Raw genomic sequence first — 27,814 nt, forward strand, 5'->3', positions numbered from 1 at the left:
AGCATTGCGGTGGTCAACAGTAATCCCAATCAAATTACCGGCCGGTGAGGCCACAGCCACAGTCAGGATATATATTATATATATATATGGTGAGATATCTCCTTCGTCCTACACCGACATTGTCTTTTTGTACGATCGCAAAATACCTTTTGCGATTTGGATCGGCTTCTTTATCGGTCGCCGTATTATTTTTATGCGTCCTCGATTGCGTTCGGCCGTTTGTCAGCCTCCGCTCGAGTTGCGACGCGTAAATGTCGTACACCACCTGTAGATGAATTCTGTAAGTCGATAAGTTAGCTTAACGACAACTTTCGGTTCGTTAAGGCCGTTTTTATATCGACGTGCGTCCGAGTGTGCCACCACTTCTTGGCAACATACTCGGTGTTAAACGCTTCAGTACATTTTTAATATTTTTATCATTATTATCCGGATTTTTTGCCGGTTGTTGTAAGTGTAATTGTATATAACAATGTATAATATAATATGCCCGGTTATTCTAATAATATTATTATATGTTTTTCCTTTTTCTCTTATTATTAATATTATGTAAATTATGAATATTGTAAAATGTATTGTTACGTCCAATGGCCTCAGATGCCGCAGATAGTTTTGTTTAATAATAAAAAAAAATAACTAATAAAACATAAATATAGTTTTATTAACATCTTGAAAATTTAATATTAGAATTAACATCACACATATAATTAATTTTTTTTAAATGAATAATTCAAATAATTTTTTTTTCTTTCTTTAGTAGTGATTCCAATTCAACTTTCATATTTTTTAAATTATTTATTTTCTGGTAGATATCTTTAATTAAGTCATTTTTTAGTTTAATTTGTTCATTCATTTCAGATTGCTTATGGCTAAATTGTTCTTTGAGCATATTTGTTTCATTTACAAAATTATTTTTTTCACTCGTTAATATATTGATCTTATGTAATTGTTCAAGTGTACAAAAGTTCAAGATTTCCACCTCTTCTTGTAAATTATTATTCTGTCCTTCAAATTCCTGTAATCTTATACGTGCTACTTTTAGTTTTTGTACACTGTTCTCATGCTGTAGGTTACAAACATCTAATTCCATTTTTAAGTATTTTTTTTGCGTTTCTAATTCATTCAATTTCTCATTCAATTCTTCAACATGTATTTCAGTCTAGAAAAACATTAAAAGAAAGAATAAATACAATTATGTGATATTATTACAGTAGTTATCAGATAATTAATTTTTAGACCATTTTAGTAATACTTGTTCTTTCATCAGTATGGTAGCTGATATAAATTAAAATATTGGAAATATATTTTAAATAAACAGATATTGTTATTTTAGTTTTATTTATTCTTGTTGGATGCATATATTTTTCTTTTTCGGGTGTTAGAAACATGCAACATGGCAATTTTGTACTCATCAGAGTCGTGCTTTTAGCTAAATTATGTTTTATTTTAAAAGTTAATACGCTAAGCGATAAAACGTTTTTGTCTTATGAAAAAAGCAACTAGACAATATCTCTGCATGCTATTTTCAAGTGGAAAGGGAAAGGTGTGCAGAACTGGTATATTTTCTATTAAAATAGAGTATTTATTTCACTTTAAAATTAGAATATAAATAAAAAAAATTTAGATTATCAAGATAATATTTTTACATTTAAGTTTGATAATACATAAAAAATTTGTATAGTTGTACATTTATAAGATGGAAACAACACATGTTGGTATACCATCCTCTTAATTGAGCATCAACAAATTGGTAACATGAATTAAATTTATATTGTTATAGTGTCCAGAAAATATGTTAGTTGTATTTAATTTTATTATTTTGTAGTGGGCCAACAACTGGTTGTCGAAAACACAGGTCGTGTCAAAATATTACTAAGAGTGTCGTTTATTGTTTTAATTGAAAATATTCTAAGTCTAAATGACTAAATTATGATGTAGACTGACGTGAAGGTGCTTGCGCTAACTCTGGTAAATCACGTCTGCCAGAGTCCTCTGATAGTCAGTGTCCCTTGACTTACTACCCATGTCCCTTCTGGCCTATTCCTAAGTGCGTCATTCGTTCTCACGCTATTACGCATTTCTGGAGGCACGTGTGATGATTATTTCCAATATGAGGTCCGGTGACGCTCTGCTCACGCGCAGGTGGTCAATCGCTATAACTGTTGTCTAGTTTCCCGGAACTCAAATTATGATTAAAAAATATGACTGTCAATATAATTATATAACAGATATAGTTTTTATATTATATTCTTTCAGTTGAGTTAGGTTAATACATCGTAGGGTGTGTCTCCCAGCGCTGAGGGTTAAAGTTAATGCGGTTTTTAGGCCTAGTGCAATACCGTCTAGGTACGATGGCTACCCTACTTTCATTATTTGTTTATTTCTACGTCGTAGTATTCTAATGCGTGTTATATTATTCTAATATATCGATCATTAAGAAGCATTGTGAGAGTTTTTGATATGACAATATTACTGTATTAATTAGGCAGCAGTTGTCATATTAAATGTATAAACTTAAAGTTAAAATTTTATACAAAAAAAAAATAATCATAAAAATCATTTATTGATATACTTACATTTGATAATTCTTTTTTTATTGATTTGTACTTATGTCTGTATTTTTCTTTATCATGTGTTATTTCTTCTAATTCTAGACAACTCAATTCATTAAATAATATACTTGAAGGCATAGAATTGGATTCCTGACCACTTATATTTGTTTGATTATTTGTAATTGGTTTATTACATAATTGATCTTTTAGAGACTAAAATGAAAAAAGTTATATATTTTAAACATAATATTTTATGATTATACTTCATTGAATATACAGTGTTTGAAATTTATAATTTGAGATGACTAACAAACAAAGAAGTACCTAATTGTAAGTTTTACAATTACATTTTTAGAGTAGTATTTTTTCTGTAATATGACTTGACAGATTTTAAATACATACAAACAATATTTTTTATTATGGCCTACTAAACTCTATCATATAGAAATAAATAATATTAAAAAAAAATAATAAATATTAATAACAATAATACGTTTTTAAAAGTATGGCATCAAGTTATTTTTAAACTTACAGTTATTTCTGTGTCTTTTGCTTGTATGGTCTCTTCAAATAATTTTAAGTTCTTTTTTAACATTATATTTTCACTTTCAATATTATCAAACATTAAAATAAGTTTATTATAATCTGAAGTTTTTGTTTCAAACTAAAAACAAAAATAATAATAAATTAGTTATAAAATCACAACACTTTATACAGAAACACTAAATAATACTCATGTAGTATTATTATAATGCAACATTATATATTTAGTTATCAATAATAAGTCTGATCGTATATTTTGGTAAGAAAATCTACGCAAAAAAAAAAATCAGTACGTCACCAAAGAATTTAAAACAAAAATCTCGAATTAATTTTTGATCTTTAATTTTATTTTAGGGCTGTTTATATCATGTTTTGATTCAAAATTCTCAAGAGCGTTATATAGTACAGCAGTTCTTTTTCATTGTTCTTATTGTTCAAACACATAGAAATATAGAATACTTTAAAATATTCCTATTATTTAAAAATATACCGAATAAAATCGTAATTAATAATTGATTATCCGTCAATGCATTAATGATTATTCAACTCTTTTTTTTTTCATAATATAGTTCTTCAAAAATTAATTGCTATGAAAGTATTCTGCCTGTATTATTTTGGTGCTTGCATAATACATTTTAATCTAAGTTAACATTATTTTTATATCCTCCAATTTATACCTTACTACTGAGAATGAAAAGTTCTCCTAAATTATTGTAGTACCTGTCTGATCTACGCAAAAATAAATCTTCTAACTGTACGAAAGGAAGAAACTGTCAAAAAGTAAAAAAGCTGACTTTTTAATATTATAATCAGAATATAGTTTTGTATCATGACCATTTTTAAATTGAAACCACAGTAGTCACAATAACAGTCATAATTTAAATAGTATATCAGAAAAGTACCCACTATTTAATATACCAGGGGTAGGCTTAACAGTTGATTGATTTCAAAGTCGAACTTTCTGTGTTAGAAATTATTGTTATTTGTTATGCATTTAATAAAAATGTAATGTAGAAATATGTTATGTATGTAACTATACATGTTTCAGATTTATCTATTTGTGTGGTCATTTTTTCACATTAAAGTTATAAAATCTAAATACTGAGTTACATTTTCTTATGATAAATTAGAATAGTGTTTTTGTTGAGCATTCAGTAACTATTCCCCAGATTATAAAAAAAAGGAAAACTGTATGCAATATTACTTAAATTTTGTTTCAATAGATCTAAATCAAAAAAAATTTAGCCACAATTCCAATAAACTTATACCTACTGCATAATATAAAACTATAACCTTATTAGAAAATTGTTGATCAAAAATTAATGTGGGATTTTTGTTTATGTGAACACTTTAAGATATTAGTTGGGCCATACGTGTATCAACTTCAAAGCCACAATTGATAGTCCTGAAAGACAGTTTATAATTAATCATAATTTACATACATTTCCATTAAGCTCTTTATGTTTTTTATCAAGTTCTATTATTTGCTGTTTTAATTCATTACAATTCATCTCTAAATCTATTTTGTCTCTATTTAATTTTTTTATAATTAATGTATTATCTGTTTTATTATTTTCTGGAGACGTATTTGGTTTGAAATATTCTTTGATTTCATCTTTCAGTAGTTGTATTATTTTATCTTTATCTTCTAATTTATTACCTAACCTTGAGTATTCATTGTCTTTAAATTTGTCAAACAAACATATCTGAAAATTATTAAATATAATATTATATAATAAAGATAACTGGTATATAATTTTTTATAATTTATAAATTATAATTTTTATCAAATAACACTATATGAATCACTAATTGCAAAAAGGGAACATGTTCAATGTTTGACAAAATCAAGTTATCACTGAATTTGCATTTCTTTACCTTAGATACATATTTTGTGTATAAACTGTAACGGAAATATACGCCTCTAATGTTTATTTTTAGTGTAAAAAGGGGACTTCTTAGTCTTGTATAGACAATTTTTTTTAATTAATTAAGTTAATATTATATAAAATAAGATCAGCAACACAAATCAGAAACAACAATTAATAAAATTTAAATTGATAAGAAAATTAAATAAATTGATTAGTTTATAGTATAAACTTTATACTATTATACTTAGTAGCCAAAACATTATTGTAATATGACAATAGTGTTAAGGTTGTGCAGGTATTTATGCCAAGTACTTATGTAGGTATAATAGGTATACATAAAATAGTAAAAATCAATTATAGGCTCAATAAAAACAAATAATTGTATATGTTATTACGTATATGTATAGCGAGAATGAAAACTTATTTTTTCGAGTCTAGATTATATGAATTCTGTCTAAATTCAAACTATCAATTTTGAACCTAAAAGATGAGAAAAAACACTATTAACATTCGACTAACTTACCCAACGTAGAAAAGTAGATTCGAAATTGTCCATTTCGATTTCAAAATATCAGGTTTGTGAATATTAATTAATTAATATGCACGTATTGAATGTTCATTCGTATTATTTGTGCGTTTGTAAAGTACACGAAAATTACGGAGCGAACGAGACGATTAAACAGTAGCAGTATTCGTTTTCGATTTCGAATATTTCGATATGACCGTCAAAATACCTAGTAAATATTAAATCGTGAGTAATAGTAAATACGTTAAACCATAAACATAATATAACACTATGACGACCTATCAGTACGGTTTATAAAATGAAATAAAAAATAATGAATAAATAATGTATTATTATTATTATTTTAACGTTATTGAAGAACGGCGTTGGAGTAATGTCGATGGATAATCATTTCTATGATAGTGGGGTGGAATCATTTTTCAACATTTCCTATCCCAGTCAAATATTACTATACACTCATTACATTATTAATATATTATATTTATCTATGCAATACATTAAGTTAACTGTTTATAAATTGATAATTTAATAATCGAATTGTAGTAAATATATTTTAGTGTTGTCTGTTAAACCTACTTAATTTTTAAAAATAAAAAACTCCTATGAAGAATTATTTATTACATTTTTTTAAGTCTTTGGTATTTAAATTCAAAATTTTATAAATTTTTAGCCAGAAAGTAATAACTATGTTTTCCGTTTAAAAATATGTTATACAAAATTTGAACTTCAAACAGTTATAAAAAAAATGTACCAATGTACAGTATAGATTCTATAGAATGTATAGATAGACAGATACCTAGTTATGTTATACAATATATACAGTACGGTCTGCGGATGACGGTGTAGTGGTTGACAGACACTGGTCAAGAAGATGAGAATTTTTTGTAAACCAAAAATAGCTTAGCGTAATTTATATAGTTATAGTTTGAGATTTAACTTTTAATCGCGTCTAATACGAATTACATCCAACTCTTTAACACCAATAATCAATGAGACTTCGTTGTAAACGTACTGATAAAAAAAAGTTCTTCTTTCGTGGGCTGTGACCGTGTGAGTGTCGTCTCTTTCGTTTCATCGCGAAGTGCGTACGTAGCGTAATTTTAAAAAACCGTGAGGTTAACGTCGTGTTTTATTATTGTGGTGCCGTGTAGCGCGTAAGACCGCCTTGTATAACTTTACGGTCGTTTCTTATATTTTATTGTCATCCATCGTTTATGGAAAACGTTCACTTTGTACGGTCTATTGTTTAAACCGCTTAACGTGGGCACTTTGTACGATCGGGTAAAAATATTCATTTTAAAATGCGGACACTTTGTACTACTAATTGCTATCATATACAAAAAGTACATATTGTAAATATAAATTATACACCTAACTACCTAAGTAGTAAGTATATATAATGTATTAATGTAAAAATTGAATAAAAATTCATCGATATTACAAATTTAAAAACGTTAAAAAATATAGTATATTAACAAGTTAAAGTAATCAGTTTTTTATTTTTTTACTATATATTATCAAAATGTATGTTAAAAAGTAAATTAAAAACATGTACAGTATAAATAAACAATAATATTGAAAAAATAGTTAAAAACTACATATTATGTCGTATACTCGAATACAATATAGTCAATTCAGGTAGGGAATTTAAAAGTTCAAGACTTATTATTTTCTTATATGATGATAGTTACTTAAATTTAATAATTTATTATTGACACCAGCATTGGATTTTTGTCTCTTATAAGAATTCCAAGGAGAGTTTCGTTTCGAAAAGATGCTATTATGACTTGTTTATATTTTATGCATACTTAATGTATATAATAGTACAAAGTGTCCGCGTTCTACTATCTTAATTTTTACCCGACCGTACAAAATGGCTGCGTTTTGCGTTGTTATCATAATATATTATGATACTGCTGTCACCTTCCGCCGCAATTTTTTTTTTATTTATTATTGCATGCGCGAATTAAGGGACATATTCACATATTATTATGTATCATTGGACACCCGTCTTAGATTAAATTTTAATCTTCTTTTCGCCGGCTAGTACGTAAAATCAAATCGCCGTGTACAGTCCATAACTAGATAATCAGGTCAGTTGTATCATCACTCATTTGTATATCATTTTTTTTTTTATTATCACACAATTGTTGTGATCAATATTGTGTGTGTTTTTATGTATATACATATACATTTGTATTGCTGATATTATATTTGTGATTATTTATTGTTTTAAATTACTTTTATTTGTATTTGGCGTTAGAACTAACATATTTTTAAGTCGCTCTCGTGTATATAATATAGTTCCTAATTATTATTTTGATATACATAATAAATCTTATACAGTCCACTTTACGGATATTTTATAATTATATATTTATATATTGAATTGGTAGTAGAATCAGGGCCGTAGAGAGAAAAGTTTAGGCCCGGGAGGAAAATACTTAAGGGCCCCTATTACTATTTATTCCAGGAGCCACCATAGAGATTTGATTATTTATTATTTTGATTATTTTATCATTTGTTTAACATACCGTTAGCTAAAATTTGTAAATAAGCAAAAAAAAATTGTTCGATTTATAAAATTAATTACGGTGGCTTTTTTCGGGCTCGGGAGGAATCCTACATTTCCTCTCCCCTATTGACTGGCCTGAGTAGAATATCCCCCCACGAAAAAAAACAGCTGAGATACATTCGCATTTATTTAAATCGGATATCGTGACAAACAAATGTAATGGAATGAAATATCGTACATTTTCTTCTAGAAATCAGGGGAATATGAATTGAATATTAAGAAACCGTTTGAACAGTTAGCATTTAATTTCAGCAGAAGTGTGGTAAATTTATATTATAACTTATAATTAATTGAGTTTTACTAAAATTTTACCATTTAACCTACTTTTATTATACGATTATAACATACGATAATATCAGTTTCTAAAGTTCTTATTCATATTGCCAAGTTGATTTAAGGTTACTTCGAGTAAAAAGGATTATTTCAATAGCTTTATCCTAATAGTTAATTCACGCAGCATTTAGCGGAAAAGTTTTCCATTTGACTACATCCAGAACACAACCTAGGTGTGAATAACCCGGTTATTATAACCGACTTGACTAATCCGCCACTCCGTGCAGAGTTTTTTAGCGCTCTATAGGCTTTGTAATAGCCATATCTGTGTTGTATTTTGGTTTAGGATCTTAGTTATGTTTCAATTTAAGATTAGTGAAGAAATGAAACATTTGAGTTAACATTTGGTTTCTTGGAGATAACTAGAGTGGATAAATCCACAATGAAACACTGGATACTTCCTTTAGGGAAGTTCTATAGGGTATCCTTTTATTCCATTATCTCTTATCGATATCTTTGAGATAGGGGATATCATTTCTTGTTAATTTGGCACACCACTTCAAATGATCTAATCTTACTATGAGCTACTGCTGTAATTGCAATGATGTTATCTTTCTTTAAAAAGAATAAATTGGAATATTTGTAACAGTTGGACAATAATAAGTTTTCATCAGAATTTATTTGGTCCAAGCAAAAAGCTTCCTGTTGCTAAACTCTTATTCTGATACCATCAGTAAGATTTTCTAGTAATTATTATATTTATTCCGTTGAAGCCTTCATGTATCAGCTAATCTAATTAAAGAATTTTTATTTGAATATGATTTTCTATTGTTTTAATAAGAGTGAAGTCAAAACGTTTTGCTTTCTGACTACGATTATACAAATTACTCTCTCATGTGATGATTTGATTGTCAATCAGCTTATTTAAATGAATTGCTAAATTTTCTGCAGAGATTTCCATGCAAGGTTGAAGTGTTAATTCTTAATGGTTTGTGAGTATTAAATCGTTTCTCTAGTAGTCTAGTAGCTTCTTATTGATTCTTACACTACAATAAATGGATTACCTAATATCTCCATACGGTATCAGAATATTAAAATGTATAAAATGAAATTTATAAGGTAATATCTTGTATTTAAATATAACGCAAAATATATATTTGGTCTTATATCAGGCGATTTTTCAATATAGATATTTGGTGTGGGGTAGTTTATCCTGAAATTCGTTAAAATCATTACAACTACAACAAAATTAAATTATAAAAATTTAACCAAAAACGTTGGCTAACAAAAATGTATTGATAAATCAGGTAGAAAAAATAGTAATACATATTACAATATAGAAAAATATAAAAATAAAAGACAATATAGCTAAGCTATAATGATAAAAGAATCACTCTTTTATTTTTAATTTACATTACGGCCGGCCACGGCACCTGTTCGATTTATGCTGTTTTTTATCAAATAAATATTCGAATTTTTAAGAAGGAATGGTACTCGCGATTGATTTAAAAACATTTTAGCGTGCAAGATGAACCGTCGGACTATTTTCATATATCAAAAAAATCTGAAAAATCCAAATATTAACCACCTAAGTACTGTAAAAGCTATTTTTTTGAAAAAAAATGTTTTGCAAGTTTTCTCGGTGAAGGATTTATTTTTCAACTTTGATACTTTACACGAATCGTAAGAAGGGTTACCGAAACAGTTATAGCGCAAGAAAAAACGAAATAATCGAAATTTTAAAATTATTTTACGGCCGGCCACGGCACCTGTTCGATTTATGCTGTTTTTTATCAAATAAATATTCGAATTTTTAAGAAGGAATGGTACTCGCGATTGATTTAAAAACATTTTAGCGTGCAAGATGAATCGTCGGACTATCTTCATATATCAAAAAAATCTGAAAAATCCAAATATTAACCACCTAAGTACTGTAAAAGCTATTTTTTTGAAAAAAAATGTTTTGCAAGTTTTCTCGGTGAAGGATTTATTTTTCAACTTTGATACTTTACACGAATCGTAAGAAGGGTTACCGAAACAGTTATAGCGCAAGAAAAAACGAAATAATCGAAATTTTAAAATTATTTTACGGCCGGCCACGGCACCTGTTCGATTTATGCTGTTTTTTATCAAATAAATATTCGAATTTTTAAGAAGGAATGGTACTCGCGATTGATTTAAAAACATTTTAGCGTGCAAGATGAACCGTCGGACTATTTTCATATAACAAAAAAATCTGAAAAATCCAAATATTAACCACCTAAGTACTGTAAAAGCTATTTTTTTGAAAAAAAATGTTTTGCAAGTTTTCTCGGTGAAGGATTTATTTTTCAACTTTGATACTTTACACGAATCGTAAGAAGGGTTACCGAAACAGTTATAGCGCAAGAAAAAACGAAATAATCGAAATTTTAAAATTATTTTACGGCCGGCCACGGCACCTGTTCGATTTATGCTGTTTTTTATCAAATAAATATTCGAATTTTTAAGAAGGAATGGTACTCGCGATTGATTTAAAAACATTTTAGCGTGCAAGATGAACCGTCGGACTATTTTCATATATCAAAAAAATCTGAAAAATCCAAATATTAACCACCTAAGTACTGTAAAAGCTATTTTTTTGAAAAAAACTGTTTTGCAAGTTTTCTCGGTGAAGGTTTAATTTTTCAACTTTGATACTTTACACGAATCGTAAGAAGGGTTACCGAAACTGTTATAGCGCGAGAAAAAACGAAATAATCGAAATTTTAAGATAGAAGGGTACTCGCGATTGATTTAAAACATTGTAGCGTGCAAGATGAACCGACGGACTATCTTTATATATCAAAAAAATCTGAAAAATCCAAATATTAACCATAACTGCTGCCGTTCTCGTCGCCGGCCATCGGGCCCGACAGATATAATATATATATAAGTTTATAAGGATGCATTTCCGACAGATGGCCACTACGGCAGCAGTATAGGTTAGCAGGCCATCGTCGTCATTCGCTTGCACTTGTTTTTCACGTCGCACGTCGTCTGGCGTAGACACATGTATAATAATATTGGTATTGTTATGAACACTGGCGCGACGGTATACGACACAGGACGGCGACCGTTTGGGACGACGTCGTCGGCGGTGGCGGAAAAATATAAAATACAGTGGATTCCGCTTACTGTGGGCACGTCGGGACCAGCTCTGTTTGTCCACATTAAACGGTTGCCCATGAAAACCGAAATTAGTTATATTAATTATTTGACCAGACCATTTTGCCCATATTCTGGTGCCCACATTCAAGCGCGGATCCAGAGGGGGGGACAATGGGCCATGCCGCCTAGCCCCCATAGACTCTGTCACACAGATAAATTTTAGGATGTCTGTTTTTGGTAGCCGATATAAAATACAATATGCACATGGTATCCCCCCCCCCCGTAAGGCTGTAAATTATATTCTGGATCCGCGACTGCCCATATTAGGCGGAACCCACTGTATTAAAATTTCTGAAATAGGTATACTTATATTATCTACGACTCTACGTACACACTACACGTCAGCGGCGGATGACGATTTCGTTGTTAATGTCTCGTTGTACGACCAGACGACGGAATAGACTACGACGGCGAAACGCGAAGGGTTGCAATGAACGGATTTATTTACTTATTTTGTTTTTTTTCTTACTAGGGGGAGCTAGGGATAAAAAAAAAGTGAAAATGAATAATTTGGTTTGCGGAAAAAAAAATAATAATAATATCTCCTATTAAAACATTTTATTTTGAAACAAAGGTCGGCATACATTTTCACGAATTTTACGGAAAAACACTGTTCCATACAATTGAATAGGACAATAACTATCGTTTTCCGGAATTTGTCCCGGGATAACGACATCTGTTGTTCGGATGACACACTAGGTTACAGCCGTTGCAGGTTACACAGCACTCGCATATACTTATGTGAATTTTTTCTAGATTTCTATTTCTATTTTTATTTTCCATATAAATAAAAATGTTTAGTCGGACAACTGGAACAATTATTAATAACCAATTAAATGAATATCTAAATATTAATAATACATATACCTATAATTTACTATTTAGTCTATTGATGGCAACTTGTTGTTATATAAGAAAATCAACCTAAGTTGCCGTGTTCGAACCCTGCAGGTCAACACCGCCGTAAACGGTAATCTGATCCACCACGCTCCAGCTGACGACGCATATAGATGTGATAGTCATTACTCATTATTCATTAGTGATTTTAATGGGTCATCAAATCAGTCAGAGAATATAATATACTATATTGTAAATATACATCGTGATTGCAATACAAATTCTCAAATTATCCAAGTAGAATAAATATATATCATAATGTACCTAATGTTTGATTTAATAAGTCGATAATTAATACAAAATTGTAGGTAAATACATAACTACGCATCGGGCTACAGCCGTCCCCCCCAGAATTTTTGGGTAAATCGTAAATGTATGTGCATATAAACATATTTGTATTAACTTTATTTTTGCCTACAATATAAAAAATATAATGATTCATACAAGCGAAATGCGAATACCTAATCATTGATATCAGTTGTAAACACCAATAGAAACAATAAATAATAATCAAATTAAAAAAAAGTTTGCTATAAAACTTTTTTAAGAATTCAGCTCCCCCTAACTTATAAGACTAGTTAGGTACGCCTATGTAACTACGTTCTACGGTATACATTATAATTGGAATAGCTAATCGAAAAATTATGGGGGCTTAGCCCCCAAGCCCCTACTCCTAGGCCCTAGCAAATAAATTAATACAGGTAGCACTGGTGTAGGAACGGTTGTTGGGTGGTTTCCCTGCTGAATCGATTCGGGATTCTGCGGTTTGTCGTCTTTTTACAATTTTATAAGGTACTTTTGTATACCAATACCATGGAACGATTAAGATGATTAAGTATGTCGACTATGAATGAATTAAACAAATAAAACAGCATTCAATATCAATCAATAATATAGGTAATTAACTATTAAGGCACTATAAAAGTGAGTAAATTAAGGCTCTAATATAAATGCATTATCTATCCCGAATCGGAAGGTAAAAATTATTTCCACCAGAGCGCGTATTGTTAATTCGTTTCCTCATACTGGTTAACTTTTAGAACTTCTAATCTAACCTAAATCTAAAAAAGTTACCCGTCGCTCAAAAGCGTGTTTAACGGGGGGGCAAAGGGGGCATTTTCCCCTAGCAGCAAAGTTCTAAAATATTTCATAGGCGGTATTTATGTACAGATTTTTCATACATTTTTTTTGTTGTTTTCGTAGTATATAAATTTCTCAATCAGTGATTAAACATTTTATAAATTATAAATATTAAAATATATGAAATATATTATACAAAGATAATATTTTAAATTCATGAATTTTCAAATGAATTCAATACCTACACATATGCAGTTGGAACTCGATGGACGAGGATTAGCGTAGGTATAGTTTTGTAGTAATGTTATTATACTATTAAGTATTCTTAAACTTTAAATAGTTCTTGATAAGTATTGGCGTACCCACGTTATTGTGAATTCGTTCCTGCATATATATATATATATATATATACTTGTATTTACCAGTAGATAAATAGTAAATTTGTATAGACATTCATTATTTATAATTCGCCCCTTCCGTTAATCTAGGCTGGATCCGCACCTGCCCAAACACTTATATTTTGTCCAAAAGATGATGATGCGACAAAATATCTTTACTGTATTAATTTTATTAGTATATTATACCAGTTTTTTTTTAATGATAGTTATTATGGGGGGAGGGGGGGTTATGAGGTGGTAAAATATGTGCAAAATTTTAAATTATTTTTAGGAATACACAAGGGTGTAAATTATATGTTTATAATAAATGAAATCTTTTTTATTTAATAAAAATTATTAACACTGACGTAGAGACGATTTGAGCTTGTAGACCAATAACTAATAAGTCTTATTTGGAATGTTCCAGTAGCAAGAAATCGCAATGTACCTAATTAATATTTTAACTGAAGATGCCAGATGGAATAGCAATATAGCATAATTTCTTCTCGTGTCATGGTGAATATTTTCCGCGATCAAATGCATCAGCATCAATTCGCCAAGCATGATTTTGAAAAGAGTAAAAAAGGCTTATTTATTAGGTACCTATCTAATTCATAGATATTAGTTGTATTAAGGTAGGTATCGAAACATACGACTGAATTCTACATCGTCAAAATAAGTCAGTGGATCAGATCTATTTCGAAACATCTTTGGGTTTGGATACGTTTAAGATAAATTTATCTTCATTGCCATCATCATCATCAGATGATAAATTGTATGTCATAATTAAAATGTACAATTTAGTGCAAATTACTAATTAAAACGTTAACAAAAAAATTTATTAAGAGGGCGTCACATCCGCATGAATTGTCCCCGTCTAACAATTAAAATAAAAATGCTCATATCTCACTTAAGAGGACGCCATACCCGCATGTGTTGTCTCTGTCTTACTAACGTACATCATAACAAATTTTTGTTCAGAAGAATACCTACATTTTGTGATATTATAGCTTTAATATTAGACTATTAGAGTAAATTTACCTATTATCAAATTTAAAGGTAAAAGGTAAGAATATTATCTATAGACAATGACATATGCTTTTATTGATATTATCATTTTAAAGTGAGTTATGAACATTCTAGAGTTGTAAAATTTTACATAGGCACATGACTATATAACTCACTTTAGTATGATACAGTATATATAATAGATAATTATATTTCAACTTCAGTAACTATACTAATTAATCTAAACTTTAATGATTATGAGCAAATTATTTTTTTTTGCCATCTTATATAATCTATCCGTTTAATTTTTAATTTTTTCGTGTAAACTAATAAATTTAAATACCTACTTAATAGTTTATACTGTAGCCTGTAGGTATCTATATCTATAAGATATAGGTACGTTTCTGAACAATTATAAATAACATCTAGGTACCAAAATAAATTTTATAATAGACGATATTTTGGTTTTGTTTAAAATGTTTTCACCTTACTGTAATAATAATTTACACAGCATTGTAAAAATTAAATGGCACTCAGACCTGACATATTTGTTTATTAATCATTGGATGCACATTCGGAAACAGGTATACAAATACATTTTTTAAATAGTTTTAAAATCTCAATACTATAAATGATTTATAGAAACTCTAGACTAAACTGAACTTTATAGTTCAGTTATTAGTGTTATTAAACTATATTATTGTTTGTAATGACCGCGTGTAACTGTGTAGGTAAGTCGTAGTTGTGTAGTTTTTACTACATAAATACTACCTACTTAGAAGTTGTCAATAAACCAAACATAAAAACAGTCATAAAAGTTGTACGATTATTAATACAATTGTTATGACAATCAATTGGAAAAGATTAACAATCCTCAGGAACATTTAAAGCGGACAAGTGGCTAAAGAGTATTGTGGAAAAATCTGTTTTCCCAAATTTATACAAAATGCTATACTTAGTGCTTTCAGTTCCAACGAGTACCACATCTTGTGAAAGAACATTCTCAGCAATGCGTCGAATAAACACTTATACATAACGCCAACCATGTTACCAAATCGATTTTCAAAGTTATCCTATCATAGCAATTGAAAGGGATTTGTCAAATGTTCTTAACAAAGAAGGCATTTTAAATAAATTTTCCAATACCGAGGTCCGAGTGGAGACTTAAGCAGTAAATTGTAATAGTTATGTATAAAAATCCTTTATCTATCATAGTTTCACCTAATATATGAGTTATATTATAATATGTTAATATTTTAATGTTTAACCTCAATACCACTACCAGTTTATTTATTATTTGTTTTATAATAATATAATAATTAATAGATAATACTATAATAATAAAATAAAGTACCTATCAATTTACATTTATAATTATTATAATCAATGAATGTAACGTGTTTGGTGATGTGGGGACAGAGCCCCCCACTTAATTTACTTATTATAACAATTCTAGGGCTGAAGCCCTCCCTAACTTTAAGGTCTAGTTAGTAGTTACACCTATGATTACTGAAGTTGAAATTTGAAATATAATTATTATTTATATTGTAACCGTATATTATAGATCATAATGCGCCAATGCGGTCCCTTCGTTTTTATTTGTTATCACCATAAACCTTATACCACGAATCACGAATTAAGATATTATCACAGAATAGGTATATATATTATTTTTCGTGATACGTCCTGATAATACTTAATTTGTAAAATTGTAAACAAAAAAAGTTCATGGTTGTGTACAATTATTCGTACTTGGATTATCATATTATCGCAATCGTATCATTTTTAGACGCGAATCGTGAGTGCCGGTGGCTAGTTTTCAGGAACAGTTTGTGTTTGATCAAAACACGCAACTCGCTATTGGCGCCGATAATTGAAATAACGTCTAAATAGTGTTTTATTTTCACACTTGTCGTTTGTGTATTGTTTGAAATCGTTTTTATAATATTTTATTTATCTTTTACAAATATCTGACAGAAAATATGTCGGAAAAAAGAGAACGCGAAGACGAGGATAAGAGCAATGGGTCCGACGAAGACGATGATGAATGCGTAGGTCCCAGTTTGTCCGAATTGACGAACACAGTTGAGAAAAAGAAAAGAAAAAGTAAATAATTATTTTCTTACAAATTACGACTAAATTGATATACAGTATTTATACTATGTGGTTAATATCTTATTGTTCAATAAAAACTAAATCTTTTTCAAAATGTTTATACATAGGTAGACGGTAGTGTAAAAATTAATATCTATTTAAATTCATCGCTGATGTTGAATATTCAATCTAATATTTGGAATTAAATATTATTAGTTTTTAACATTTTAGTTGCAGTAAAATATATTGTATAAAGTATATTTTAGTTAGGTAATGTAATTTATTTAAAATGTAACTTAAATATTCTTTAAAATTCTGTGTATAAATGAAAAATTAATTTTTTATTGAATAATTTAATACCACTATATCTCCTGAAAATGATTATATTATGACTATTTAATATTCTATAGGCATATCTAAGTTATCATGTTTATAATAAATGCCTCAATATAATTTAAAACAAGTCTTAGGTATTGATATTTTAATTGTTATTTCTTTTTTTAATTTAGTTTTAAAACATGAACATTTGTACTTGGAGAACTTACCAACATGTGATACTTATGAAAAAAGCTATATGCACCGGGATGTTATTACGCATATATTAATTACCAAGTATTTACTTTAATATTGTTATTTAAAATTGGAATATCAAATTTGATTTATTATTTTTATTTCAGAACTGACTTTTTAATTACAGCAAGCTGTGACGGGCATGTGAAATTCTGGAAAAAAACTGAAGAGTTAATTGAATTTGTGAAACATTTTCGTAGTCATCTTACTCCAATTACTGATATAACAGATAATTATAATGGAACTCTTATGTGTACAATATCATCAGATCAGACAGTCAAAGTTTTTGATGTTATTAATTTTGGTATTTTAAAGTTATTTGCTTTACCTACCCAATACATATTTGTAATTTTTGTGTGACTGTTCAGTTTTAAAAAAGAACAATTATACTATTATGATCTTTTGTAAATTTGTTTACTTCAAATACTTGTTTATGTAAGTATTGTAATTGATTTTTTTTTTACAGATATGATCAACATGATAAAATTAGATTACATACCACTTAGTGCATGTTGGGTGCATTCTAAAGGAGATCCAATTCATACAGTTGCTGTGTAAGTGTTAAGTAATTTTTGTAGTTTTTTATTTTTAATTTAAATTTGTGTAAAATGCTTAAACTAAAGTTTTGATGTTAAACGTTATATTAATTAATAATAAAAATGTTTATATTACAGAAGCAGTGTAGCTGAACCTAAAATATTTATTTATGACGGAAAAGGAATAAATAAACCACTTCATGTTATTGATAAAATGCATACAAAACCAATTGTATTTATTAAGGTAAATATAATACAAACATTTGATAACTTGTGATTTAACTAATTATTATACTTTTAAACATTTAAATACAATTTAAAATTGTGTTTATTAAACATTTAAGTACAATTTAAAATGTAAATGGTTTCAGTTTAATTCAATGTTTGATGTGGCCATATCAGCAGATAAGAGTGGCATAATTGAATATTGGTCTGGAGCTAAAACAGATTATACATTTCCAAAGTGTGTACAGTTTGATTCTAAACTGGACACTGATCTCTTTGAGTTTGTTAGACATAAAACTCATGCAACCAGCTTATGTTTTTCAAATGATGGTTTGAAATTTGCTACCATGTCACCAGACAGAAAGGTAAAAGACAAAATAAATATATAATTATAATTATATTAATAATATACAAATATATTATATTATTGATTGCTATTATACACTTTTATGTAGAATGTACAATACAAAATAATTTAATAATTATTATTTTTCAGGTCAGAGTTTTTAACTTTTTGACTGGTAAACTAAGTAGGGTATATGACGAATCTTTATTACGTTTTACGGAACTTCAGCAAAAAAAGCAACAAATACCTAACATTGAATTCATTCGAAGGTAAACCCTTTGACTATTAATTTATTATTTTTTTATTTTAGTATTCAATATTTTGTATTACTATATTTCAGAATGGCAATTGAACGAGAGTTGGAAAAAACAGAAATTTCTCATACAGCTAATTTATGTTTTGATGAAAGTGGACATTATTTATTTTATCCAACCATGTTAGGTGTGAAAGTTGTTAACATATTTAATAACACATTGGTCAAAATTATTGGAAAACCTGAAAACTTAAGAGCATTGAGAGTCGCTTTATTTCAAGTCAGTACACAACGTAAAATGTGCGTTTTATTCAAAGAATATGATTTTATAAATGTTAATTCTAAACATATCCATAGGGTAAGGCTAAAAAACTAAAAGCAGCAGTAACATTAGAAATGGAAGCAGCAACAAATCCTGCATTGGAAGCTTCTATAAGTGATCCTACATTGTTTTGCACAGCATATAAAAAGAATAGATTTTATATGTTTACCAAGTTAGTTTTTATTTTTTAATATAATAAAAAATATATAGGTATTAGAAAAGAGTATTTAAAAAAATAGATGCACATAGTTTTAGTACTTATAATACCTTATTATTATTTAAGCTAGTATTAACTATACTTTTTTTTTGTAGGCGAGAACCTGAAGATATTAAAAGTATTGATGCCGATCGTGACGTATTTAATGAAAGACCTTCGAAAGAAGATATTATATCTTCTACTGAAGCTGCTTGTACGTTTAACTTAAAATTGTATTTATGTACTTTTTATTTTATGAAGTGTCCAATGAAACATTTATTATTAATATAATGTGACTAATGACTATGGATATGAATTTAATGCACTATAAATTCTTAATAAAAGCTTTTATAGACCTTAAAAATTTAATGTTAAACTAAAAAAAGTAATTTAAAGAATGTGGAATCAAAGTTTTAAAATTTATTTGTTGTTACATATAAATTGTTAAGCAATTCAAGTTTTACTAAAAAATTCAATAAATTTATTGACCTACTTACTAAAATTATATGAAAACATTTTTTCTTTGTAAAATAAAACAAAATAAGAAGAGAAATTCATTATCATTGTATAACATCCAGTATGTCTCACATTTTATGAAGGGTCATTTAACTTAAAATTTTTAATTGTAAGACTAAAATATTTTAATTACATACATTTTTTGTTTAGGTATTCAACGATTATACGATACAGCTACTTTGCATACTGTTTTTGGTGATATTCAAGTTGCATTGTTTAAAGAATGCCAAAAAACAGTTGAGAATTTCTGTGTCCATAGTAAAAACGGATATTATAATGGCAACATATTTCATAGAGTTATTAAAGGATTTATGATTCAAACTGGAGATCCTACAGGTATTCAATTGATATTTAATTAAATATTTTAGTATAGATCTGCTAACATTTTTAAAATCATTTAAGGTACTGGATTAGGCGGTGAAAGCATATGGGGTGGTGAGTTCGAAGATGAGATTCGTTCCCATTTGAAACATGACCGACCTTATACATTAAGCATGGCTAATGCTGGTCCAAATACTAATGGTAGTCAATTTTTCATCACACTTATACCCACTGTAAGTTATTTCTTTTCACCTTCAATTATACTTGTTATATGTTGTATTTAAATTATTTTGTTTTTAGCCTTGGCTGGATAATAAACACACTGTATTTGGACGGGTTACTAAAGGAATGGAAGTAGTACAAACAATTTGCAATGCAAAAACTCATCCTAAAACCGATAAGCCACACGATGATGTTCAAATAATTAACATCAGTTTGAAATAAATCAGTAATTTGTGTTTTATTGTTGTATTAAAAATGAATTTGTTTCTATTAATAATTTTTAATATTAAACATATATGTCATATTGTCGATTACTACATATATTTTTATGAATAGATTTTAAAACTAATACACATTTGATATGATATACATCGATGGCTAACCTTTTTCGTCACAATATTTTGTAATCAGATTTAAAAAAATTTCACATGCCAATAAAATGTTTATATGTTCCTATAAATATTTTTTTCTGGAGATCATCAAGGTTTTAAAAAAAATCACTAACATCAGGTGTGTATTTTTTTGGTTTTAAATGTATTGTAATGAAACACTTTGTTAAGCAGCATTAGCTTTATCCATCAAATATTGTAATTTTTTTTTAAAACATTATTCAGAGAATTTTATTCATTTTTTTTTAAATAAAATACTGACAATCAACTATGTAAAAATTAATGATTTGTTACTATTCTATAATTATAAAATTATCACAAAAATGGCGGTGATGTGGACAATTATTTAAGTAAAGAAAGAGGAAAAGTTTGTGAAATAATACAATGCACAGGATGCCAACTACTTGGTCAATATGAAAACACCGCTCATTTTTTACATTTGTAGATAATAATAGCTGCAATTATGGTTGGTTGAGTCTTAGTCAATTTATGGAAATATTATATTTTGAGTCTGAAGATTTTTAACTATCACAAAATAATACAATTTACACACACACACATATATATATTATATATGTGTATATGTATATGAAAACAAAATTTAATTTAGTTAAATTTTAGTTAAATTATAACGTGGAATATTAGATTGATTTTAATTTTGTGGCTAACAGTTGATAGAATGCATTACGATACCACTTGGTTGCATTGCTTTGGTGGAAGTACTCGTATGGAACCATTAATAATCTTTTCATAGAATGTAATGCCAATTGTTTAATTTAAATCATCAGTTAATTATAAAATACTATAATAAATACCACTGTACTTTATTATGATTGAACATTTTTAGTAAAATAAATATATAATAATAAACACATTAAAAAAGAACAGTTTAAAATGTCTAACAAACTAAAAATGCTACCAAAAAATGAATAAATATTTTTTTATGTATATGATGAAATAAATATCTTTTAGTAACTATTAAATTCTTACGAGCAAGAACTCGATTAAAGACAATAAATACTCGAGAATAAAAATAAAAATAAAATAAAACTTAATAATACATGTGTAAGGTGATTTTACTCCATTGGCACATCATCAGCCGCAACAGTTACGTTCTCATTGCCATCTGAATCTTCTATTTGTGCCTTCTTTTCATATATCACTTCAGTAGATCGAACCACACCTGCCTCCAAATCTAACCATCGACCTTTTACTGCATTTTTGGCCGGTGGAGACCACCAGTTAACTAAGTTCCCAAAAACTGGTACATGTCTTAAAATACCTTCTTGCCATATTTTTTCTTCAGTTTCTTTTTTTAAGTCTACAGTTGCAGTTTCTATGCCTAAAAAATATGAAACAAATGATTAGACAAGTAATTAATAACTACTTGTTTTTTTTCATACCTTTTTTTACAAGTTCGGCCATTGAATCAATGTATTTGGTTGACTCTTCTTCTTTACGCCCAGTACTTTGGACCAGAGACAATAATTCAGCTACATCTGTGTCAGCTGTGACCATACCAAAACGAACACAGGCTAATCCGTCACTTCCTTCGCCTGAATACACAAGACAAATTGGTTCAAAGCATCACCACAGTTGCAGACTATTAACTAGTTGACTTACCTAATGAAAATGCAGCATCAATTGAACGGAGTTGCTGTACGATTCGTACATTTAATCGATTTAAATCTTGCTTATCCTGATCAGTGGCCAATTGCTGGTCAGACGATTTCCACAGTTGTGGTACATACCTTACAGCACCAAGTCCTGCCCAGTCATCGATTTCAACGTATTCAAGTGATGGCAGATTGGCTATAAGTCCTGTCAGTTTTTCTTTATAATCAACTGTAGCTAGCAAAATTTCCTATCAAAAACACATGAAACAAGTAACTAATGTATGTTTCGATTTGTAAGTTGTTTATAGATAAATATTAACATATTATACTAACAATATGTTGATCCAAACAAATGCTAAACGTTTCCCAATCATCTTCAGTAACTAGTGAATTCAAAACAGTAAAAGGAGAAAACGCTACTACAACACCAAGGGTTTCAATTTCACACAATTCTAAAGGCGCTTCAGGAATTTCTCGCTCCAACACTTGACCTAACTGAAAGAACAAATTAATATATCAATACAAATTTTGAGTATGCAGAAATATTTCTTACCCAAGAATTTAGTTTATCATAATAAGGAGAAACTCTTTGGTTACAGTCTTTTGGTACGAATTGGATGACAAGACAACTCGATAAGTTGTGTAATAGATCCTGATTGGAAAAAATAATTGATATTAATTATTAATACATATTGTTTGAATAAGCACAAGAAATAGTAATATCAACTAAACTGGAATATTCTCTTGATTAGCAATAATATCAGCAACTGTTTCCTCATTAGACTCACTGTTATGATCATTAGTTTCACACTGAATAATAATAAAAACAAAAATAAATAAATAAAACAGTTTATTTATTGTCAATAAATAAAAATTGCTTCTGTTACCAAAATCCTCAAACAGTCATAACGTTTAACCAAACTATGAATACGGTGACAAATTTCAAATTTTTGTTGTATCCTTAGCACTAGCGCATCATGTCCTAAAGCCTAAAAAATATAATTGTTTTAGTATTTTATAAACAAGTACTAAGTTATTGAAACTAACTTGAAAACATGTCCAAATAGGTAAACATTTACTTTTGTAAATATTCAATATTTCTGTACTTGTATATTGTTTATCAAATAAAGTCTAGTAACTATTTTTAAGGAAAATCTGATTAAATGTATCTTATATGCAGTATAAAAAGTAATTGTACTGCATTTTTCAACTCAATACATTCATGAAAAATGGAGAACTTTCTTATTTTTTTTAAGAAATATTTTAATTATATTAATTGTTATTTACAGTTGCAAAGAAATTGATAATAACTTTATTAAATATGATTATTTCCATCTTAAAAAGGATACAATAACAGGCAGCGCAGAAATATTCAACCAAATGCTTGGCGTTAATGTCATACTATCAGCTAGATTAGAACTCTAAAAATGAAAAAATAATCAGTTAATAATAACTCTTAATAACATCATATGACTATAATTATTTAAAATACCTTTGTTTTAAATGTTGCCAAGGCCAGGCCTGATAAATTATCACCAGATAAGTGTAACCAAATATTGTATTTATTGCATAATTCTTTAAGGTTTACAATATCATCCATCTGACCAGTAACGTGCGCACCTGATATAAGAATATAAGCATTAACGTAAGACAAATATAAAACCTAATTTATTACCTGCTCTTGCAAAAACAATAAGAGGTTTTCGATGGTTTTCAATATCAGTTTTGATGATAGTTTCTAATGCTCCTAAGTCTGCTTTGTATGGGCATAGCACATTTGATAGGCATGGTATGATTTGTACACATTTTTCATTCATTCCAATCTATTATAATTGTATTATTAACTATGTAATTGAAAAGAATCTAGCTTTTAACTCATTTTAATTACTTGCAAGGCAGTTCTCTTTATTGTACCAACCAATACTGGATCTGGGGTACAATAAACTATTGGAAATTCGGATAGATTAAGGTATTCTGGACCAAACATGCGGTGCAAAGCAAGCAGTACCACTCTTTCATAGCTTAATATCATATTTTCTGTATAAAATGCCCCACAGTTTGAAAATCTAAATTTAAAATGAAAAATGTTTATAAAAAGCTATAAAAGATTAAAAAACTGTAATAAATGTATATTATACTGACTGAAATAATCTTGATATCCACATAGTTGTAGACTTATTGACCAAAGACAAAACAGGCACAGTCTGTTCATTTGGAAGACAGTGACTTATGTAATAGCTTAGAGAATATGATGTCAAACTGAATTTGTCCAGATCTTGAAGAACAGGAAGAGCGCTTTCTTCATAGCCTTCTCCATTTTCCTTTTTGTTTTGAGTTAACACCAGAGTCTACCACAATGATAACAATTGTTAAATAATAACTCATTCGATAGAAAATTAACATACTTGTAACGATGCCAGAATATCACAAAACGTCTTGGAACCCAAAGGTAGGGCATGAGACGTCAGCTGGGTATTTAATTGGTTATTGTCTAGATTATCCAAAGTCTGCATGAACTGATCATGTAATTCCATAAAAGGAGAATGTTCAACCTTTAATTTAAAAACAAAACATAAAAATGAACTTGAACATAGACCAGTGAAGAGAAGTTACAGTGTAATTATTTTTAAAATTAAATCTGAATCTTGGTTTAACTAAAATGTATAAAGTAACTATTTATTTTACAGTTTTGTAAAATAAATTTGATTAAGACGCATAGTGTACCCCTAAAAATCAATGTCTGACGCATACTTATTTTTTATTAGTAGCTGTTCAGGTATTAGCAATAAATATTATGCAATACGCCTACGATGCAAATGGTAGACCGATAGAAGCGAATTCATACAGATCGAGTACAACTCTGATGAATACAAGCTGACTTACATCATGATCCGGGACTTGGACATCAGATCTTGTCTCATTGATCGCGTCAGGTGATGACATGGTGTCAGTAACGATCGGTTCTCTTATTCAATCGCACAGATAACGTCAACAGCAAAAGCAACAAATGCAGTAACAACGAAAACAGTATCGACGTGTCGTCGTCATGTGTGTGGGGCGCGCGATATTACACGTTAGAACGTTAAGCGGTAAAAATAATAAGCTCGTTGTTTGATTAACAAATCAAACCAACCACAAAATGAATTACAGCCGAAATGATTTATGTAAAACGGTGCAATACGTATAATACATTATATCGCTCATTTTATATTTTACATTAAAAAAATAGTGAATTCAAAAGTGTTTGTATTACGTATTGATATTGATAACGGTGTCGTGATAACATCGATTGTTATCTGCACGCGTACGAGCCATAGTTGTGGTGTATGGTAACTGAATACCATGGTATGATCACGGTATATGGATAGTAGAGAACCGTGAACTGAGATATTAGTCGGTGCCACGATTTAAGATCTTAAGTCATGGTCCGTGCAGAACAATAATAGGTAACAATTTTATTTTATTAATATTTTATTAGGAAAAATTTCCTTTATCTATGAATATTTAATAATTGTTATTACAATTTTACCTTATCCTAGGTAGCCGATACCAATTAAAAATATTTTAATTTATAATCATAATTTATTGAATATTTTATTCTGAGAAATTATCGTAAAAACTAAAAATTGTGATGGACGGGGCCGCAGTGGTAAAAAACATAATCGGATTTGAATAGGGAATACCTACAAGGTTACTACTGCGACTTTCCTGTTCTATTGTTCATATTATAGACATATTTTCATCTATAAAAATAAGAATTTCAATACTTATAATATGATATGCGCGCTGAGCCGGCGTATGTGTGGGCTACGTCAAATGTCAATTCATAAAATATGAATTATTATTATTTATGCCTTAAATTATATTTCTGAGTTATTTATAAATATTTGAAATTTTTCATTTCTTTTTCGGTTTTATTTTATAAATGTAACATCGATTTTGTATTGTTATTTTATTAATTTTTATCTACTAAATAATCATGATTTACACAATAATTGATTATATAATAAATTTAAAATAGTCAATCTGCAAATCTGATTATAAGAACAATTTGATGGTAAAAGATTTATCTAAGACATTTATTCTGTTGATTTATCTGTTTATCTAAGACATAAGTAGTTCATTTTTTAGAATTTTTTTAAAATATCAATATTTTTTGATTAAATTAATTTGGAACGTAATAAGTTTTAAAAAAAATGATTTTTGAAAATTTGCTGACATGAGTATATTTCTTAAATTATTATTATTATTTTTTTCGGTTAATTCTATCTGTTACACCCTGTATAGCATATACTATATGTGCTATGTGTTTATGTTACAACAAAGAATGGTGTAGCTAGGATTTTTCTTCGGGGAGGGGGACTGATCAATTTTTACACAACTGTGGTTTACCTAGATTCTTCCATAAGTTTAACATGCAAATGCCGAAGTTTTACTTAATATAGATTTACTAGACTATTGCCTATATTCAACCCCTTAAAAACGGGCCGCTTTCAATAGCCATGATAAAATAATAATACCTATGCTATATGCGCATGTGGTATGGGCCGATGTTTGGATGAGGATTTATTTTTTAAATCCTTTTTGAATATTCTAAGGAGAGATTTTGTAATTTTTCATTCCTATTGCATATGATGAATAAAAAAAAACTTGTCGATTTTCTGAAAGAATTTATAATTAATTTTTCGTATTATCGTAATATATTTATGATAATTTTCAATAGTACATATACCTATAACTATAATTGTTTTATTTCTTACACGTATGTTTGTTACTTATTAATGAATAAAGATTATGTTTTGTGTCAAAACTGAAAACAATTAATTTTAGAACAGTAGGTATTCTTATATTAATTTAATTTTTTTTTTCATTAAATAAAGAGATTAATTATAACTATGAGTTAGGACACGTTTTATACAAAAACGGTACTGTTTCATGACAACGGGATAAAAGTATAAAATACATTAAAAATGGAACATCACCATAATATACATTTACAATACGATCATATGGGACCTCGTCTGCTCGGTCATATATGACATAAGCGCCAAAGGTGCAAACATGACATCATTTGCATCAAAATGTATAGGATATAAGCCTAATAGTCTAATATTATATACCAAGTATATAATATAAGCTCAAAATATATAATAAAGAAATATTATTTGCACCAATATTAATATATTGTGTAAGTATTTCAAAATATTTGAAATTGTTAATAATCGATAAAATATAAAATTTAACATGGCAAACGGGCACCTAGAATTTTGGCACTTTTATACGGTATGATTTTTTCTCGTTTCATTTTGGCGTTTATGTC

General features: G+C 28.5%; 3 protein-coding genes across 3 annotated transcripts; 1 reads left to right on the forward strand and 2 right to left on the reverse strand.

Moving 5' to 3' along the window:
* Positions 1–727: 727 nt before the first annotated feature.
* On the reverse strand, positions 728–5,519 carry LOC132926159 (paramyosin-like). Its single transcript, XM_060990499.1, has 5 exons — positions 5,487–5,519; positions 4,535–4,798; positions 3,082–3,213; positions 2,574–2,762; positions 728–1,156 (listed from the first exon to the last, which is right to left on the reverse strand). The coding sequence occupies exons 1-5, from the start codon at positions 5,517–5,519 to the stop codon at positions 728–730; spliced, it is 1,047 nt and encodes a 348-aa protein (XP_060846482.1).
* Positions 5,520–16,587: 11,068 nt separating this feature from the next.
* Positions 16,588–20,860, forward strand: LOC132928752 (peptidylprolyl isomerase domain and WD repeat-containing protein 1). Its single transcript, XM_060993619.1, has 13 exons — positions 16,588–16,994; positions 17,492–17,594; positions 17,660–17,856; positions 18,019–18,106; positions 18,227–18,332; positions 18,460–18,678; positions 18,810–18,928; positions 19,000–19,192; positions 19,270–19,406; positions 19,547–19,644; positions 20,097–20,282; positions 20,349–20,500; positions 20,568–20,860. The coding sequence occupies exons 1-13, from the start codon at positions 16,871–16,873 to the stop codon at positions 20,709–20,711; spliced, it is 1,866 nt and encodes a 621-aa protein (XP_060849602.1). The 5' UTR covers positions 16,588–16,870; the 3' UTR covers positions 20,712–20,860.
* Positions 20,861–21,686: 826 nt separating this feature from the next.
* On the reverse strand, positions 21,687–25,751 carry LOC132928742 (pyridoxal-dependent decarboxylase domain-containing protein 1). The gene is made up of 15 exons (XM_060993609.1): positions 25,378–25,751; positions 24,900–25,046; positions 24,637–24,842; positions 24,383–24,560; positions 24,170–24,317; positions 23,987–24,114; positions 23,844–23,915; positions 23,542–23,625; positions 23,382–23,483; positions 23,227–23,304; positions 23,048–23,146; positions 22,828–22,989; positions 22,502–22,742; positions 22,282–22,434; positions 21,687–22,220 (listed from the first exon to the last, which is right to left on the reverse strand). Exons 1-15 carry the CDS (start codon positions 25,435–25,437, stop codon positions 21,955–21,957), a joined length of 2,124 nt encoding a protein of 707 aa, XP_060849592.1. The 5' UTR covers positions 25,438–25,751; the 3' UTR covers positions 21,687–21,954.
* Positions 25,752–27,814: the final 2,063 nt, after the last annotated feature.

Source organism: Rhopalosiphum padi, chromosome 1, assembly GCF_020882245.1.
Source record: "Rhopalosiphum padi isolate XX-2018 chromosome 1, ASM2088224v1, whole genome shotgun sequence".
NCBI classification, from domain to species: domain Eukaryota; kingdom Metazoa; phylum Arthropoda; class Insecta; order Hemiptera; family Aphididae; genus Rhopalosiphum; species Rhopalosiphum padi.

What these genes read in the sequence shown, in the direction of transcription:
- LOC132926159 (XM_060990499.1), bottom strand. Translation starts at nt 5,519, where the DNA reads ATGGACAATTTCGAATCTACTTTTCTACGTTGG. An exon ending in AATCTACTTTTCTACGTTGG is followed by an intron (nt 4,799 to 5,486) that starts GTAAGTTAGTCG and finishes AATAATTTTCAG; the next exon opens with ATATGTTTGTTTGACAAATT. An exon ending in TAAAAAAAGAATTATCAAAT is followed by an intron (nt 1,157 to 2,573) that starts GTAAGTATATCA and finishes ATGTTTTTCTAG; the next exon opens with ACTGAAATACATGTTGAAGA.
- LOC132928752 (XM_060993619.1), top strand. Translation starts at nt 16,871, where the DNA reads ATGTCGGAAAAAAGAGAACGCGAAGACGAGGATAAGAGCAATGGGTCC. An exon ending in TTTTGATGTTATTAATTTTG is followed by an intron (nt 17,857 to 18,018) that starts GTATTTTAAAGT and finishes TTTTTTTTACAG; the next exon opens with ATATGATCAACATGATAAAA. An exon ending in TGAGAGTCGCTTTATTTCAA is followed by an intron (nt 19,193 to 19,269) that starts GTCAGTACACAA and finishes ACATATCCATAG; the next exon opens with GGTAAGGCTAAAAAACTAAA.
- LOC132928742 (XM_060993609.1), bottom strand. Translation starts at nt 25,437, where the DNA reads ATGTCATCACCTGACGCGATCAATGAGACAAGATCTGATGTCCAAGTC. An exon ending in CTATTTGGACATGTTTTCAA is followed by an intron (nt 23,484 to 23,541) that starts GTTAGTTTCAAT and finishes TATATTTTTTAG; the next exon opens with GCTTTAGGACATGATGCGCT. An exon ending in GGCCGAACTTGTAAAAAAAG is followed by an intron (nt 22,221 to 22,281) that starts GTATGAAAAAAA and finishes CATATTTTTTAG; the next exon opens with GCATAGAAACTGCAACTGTA.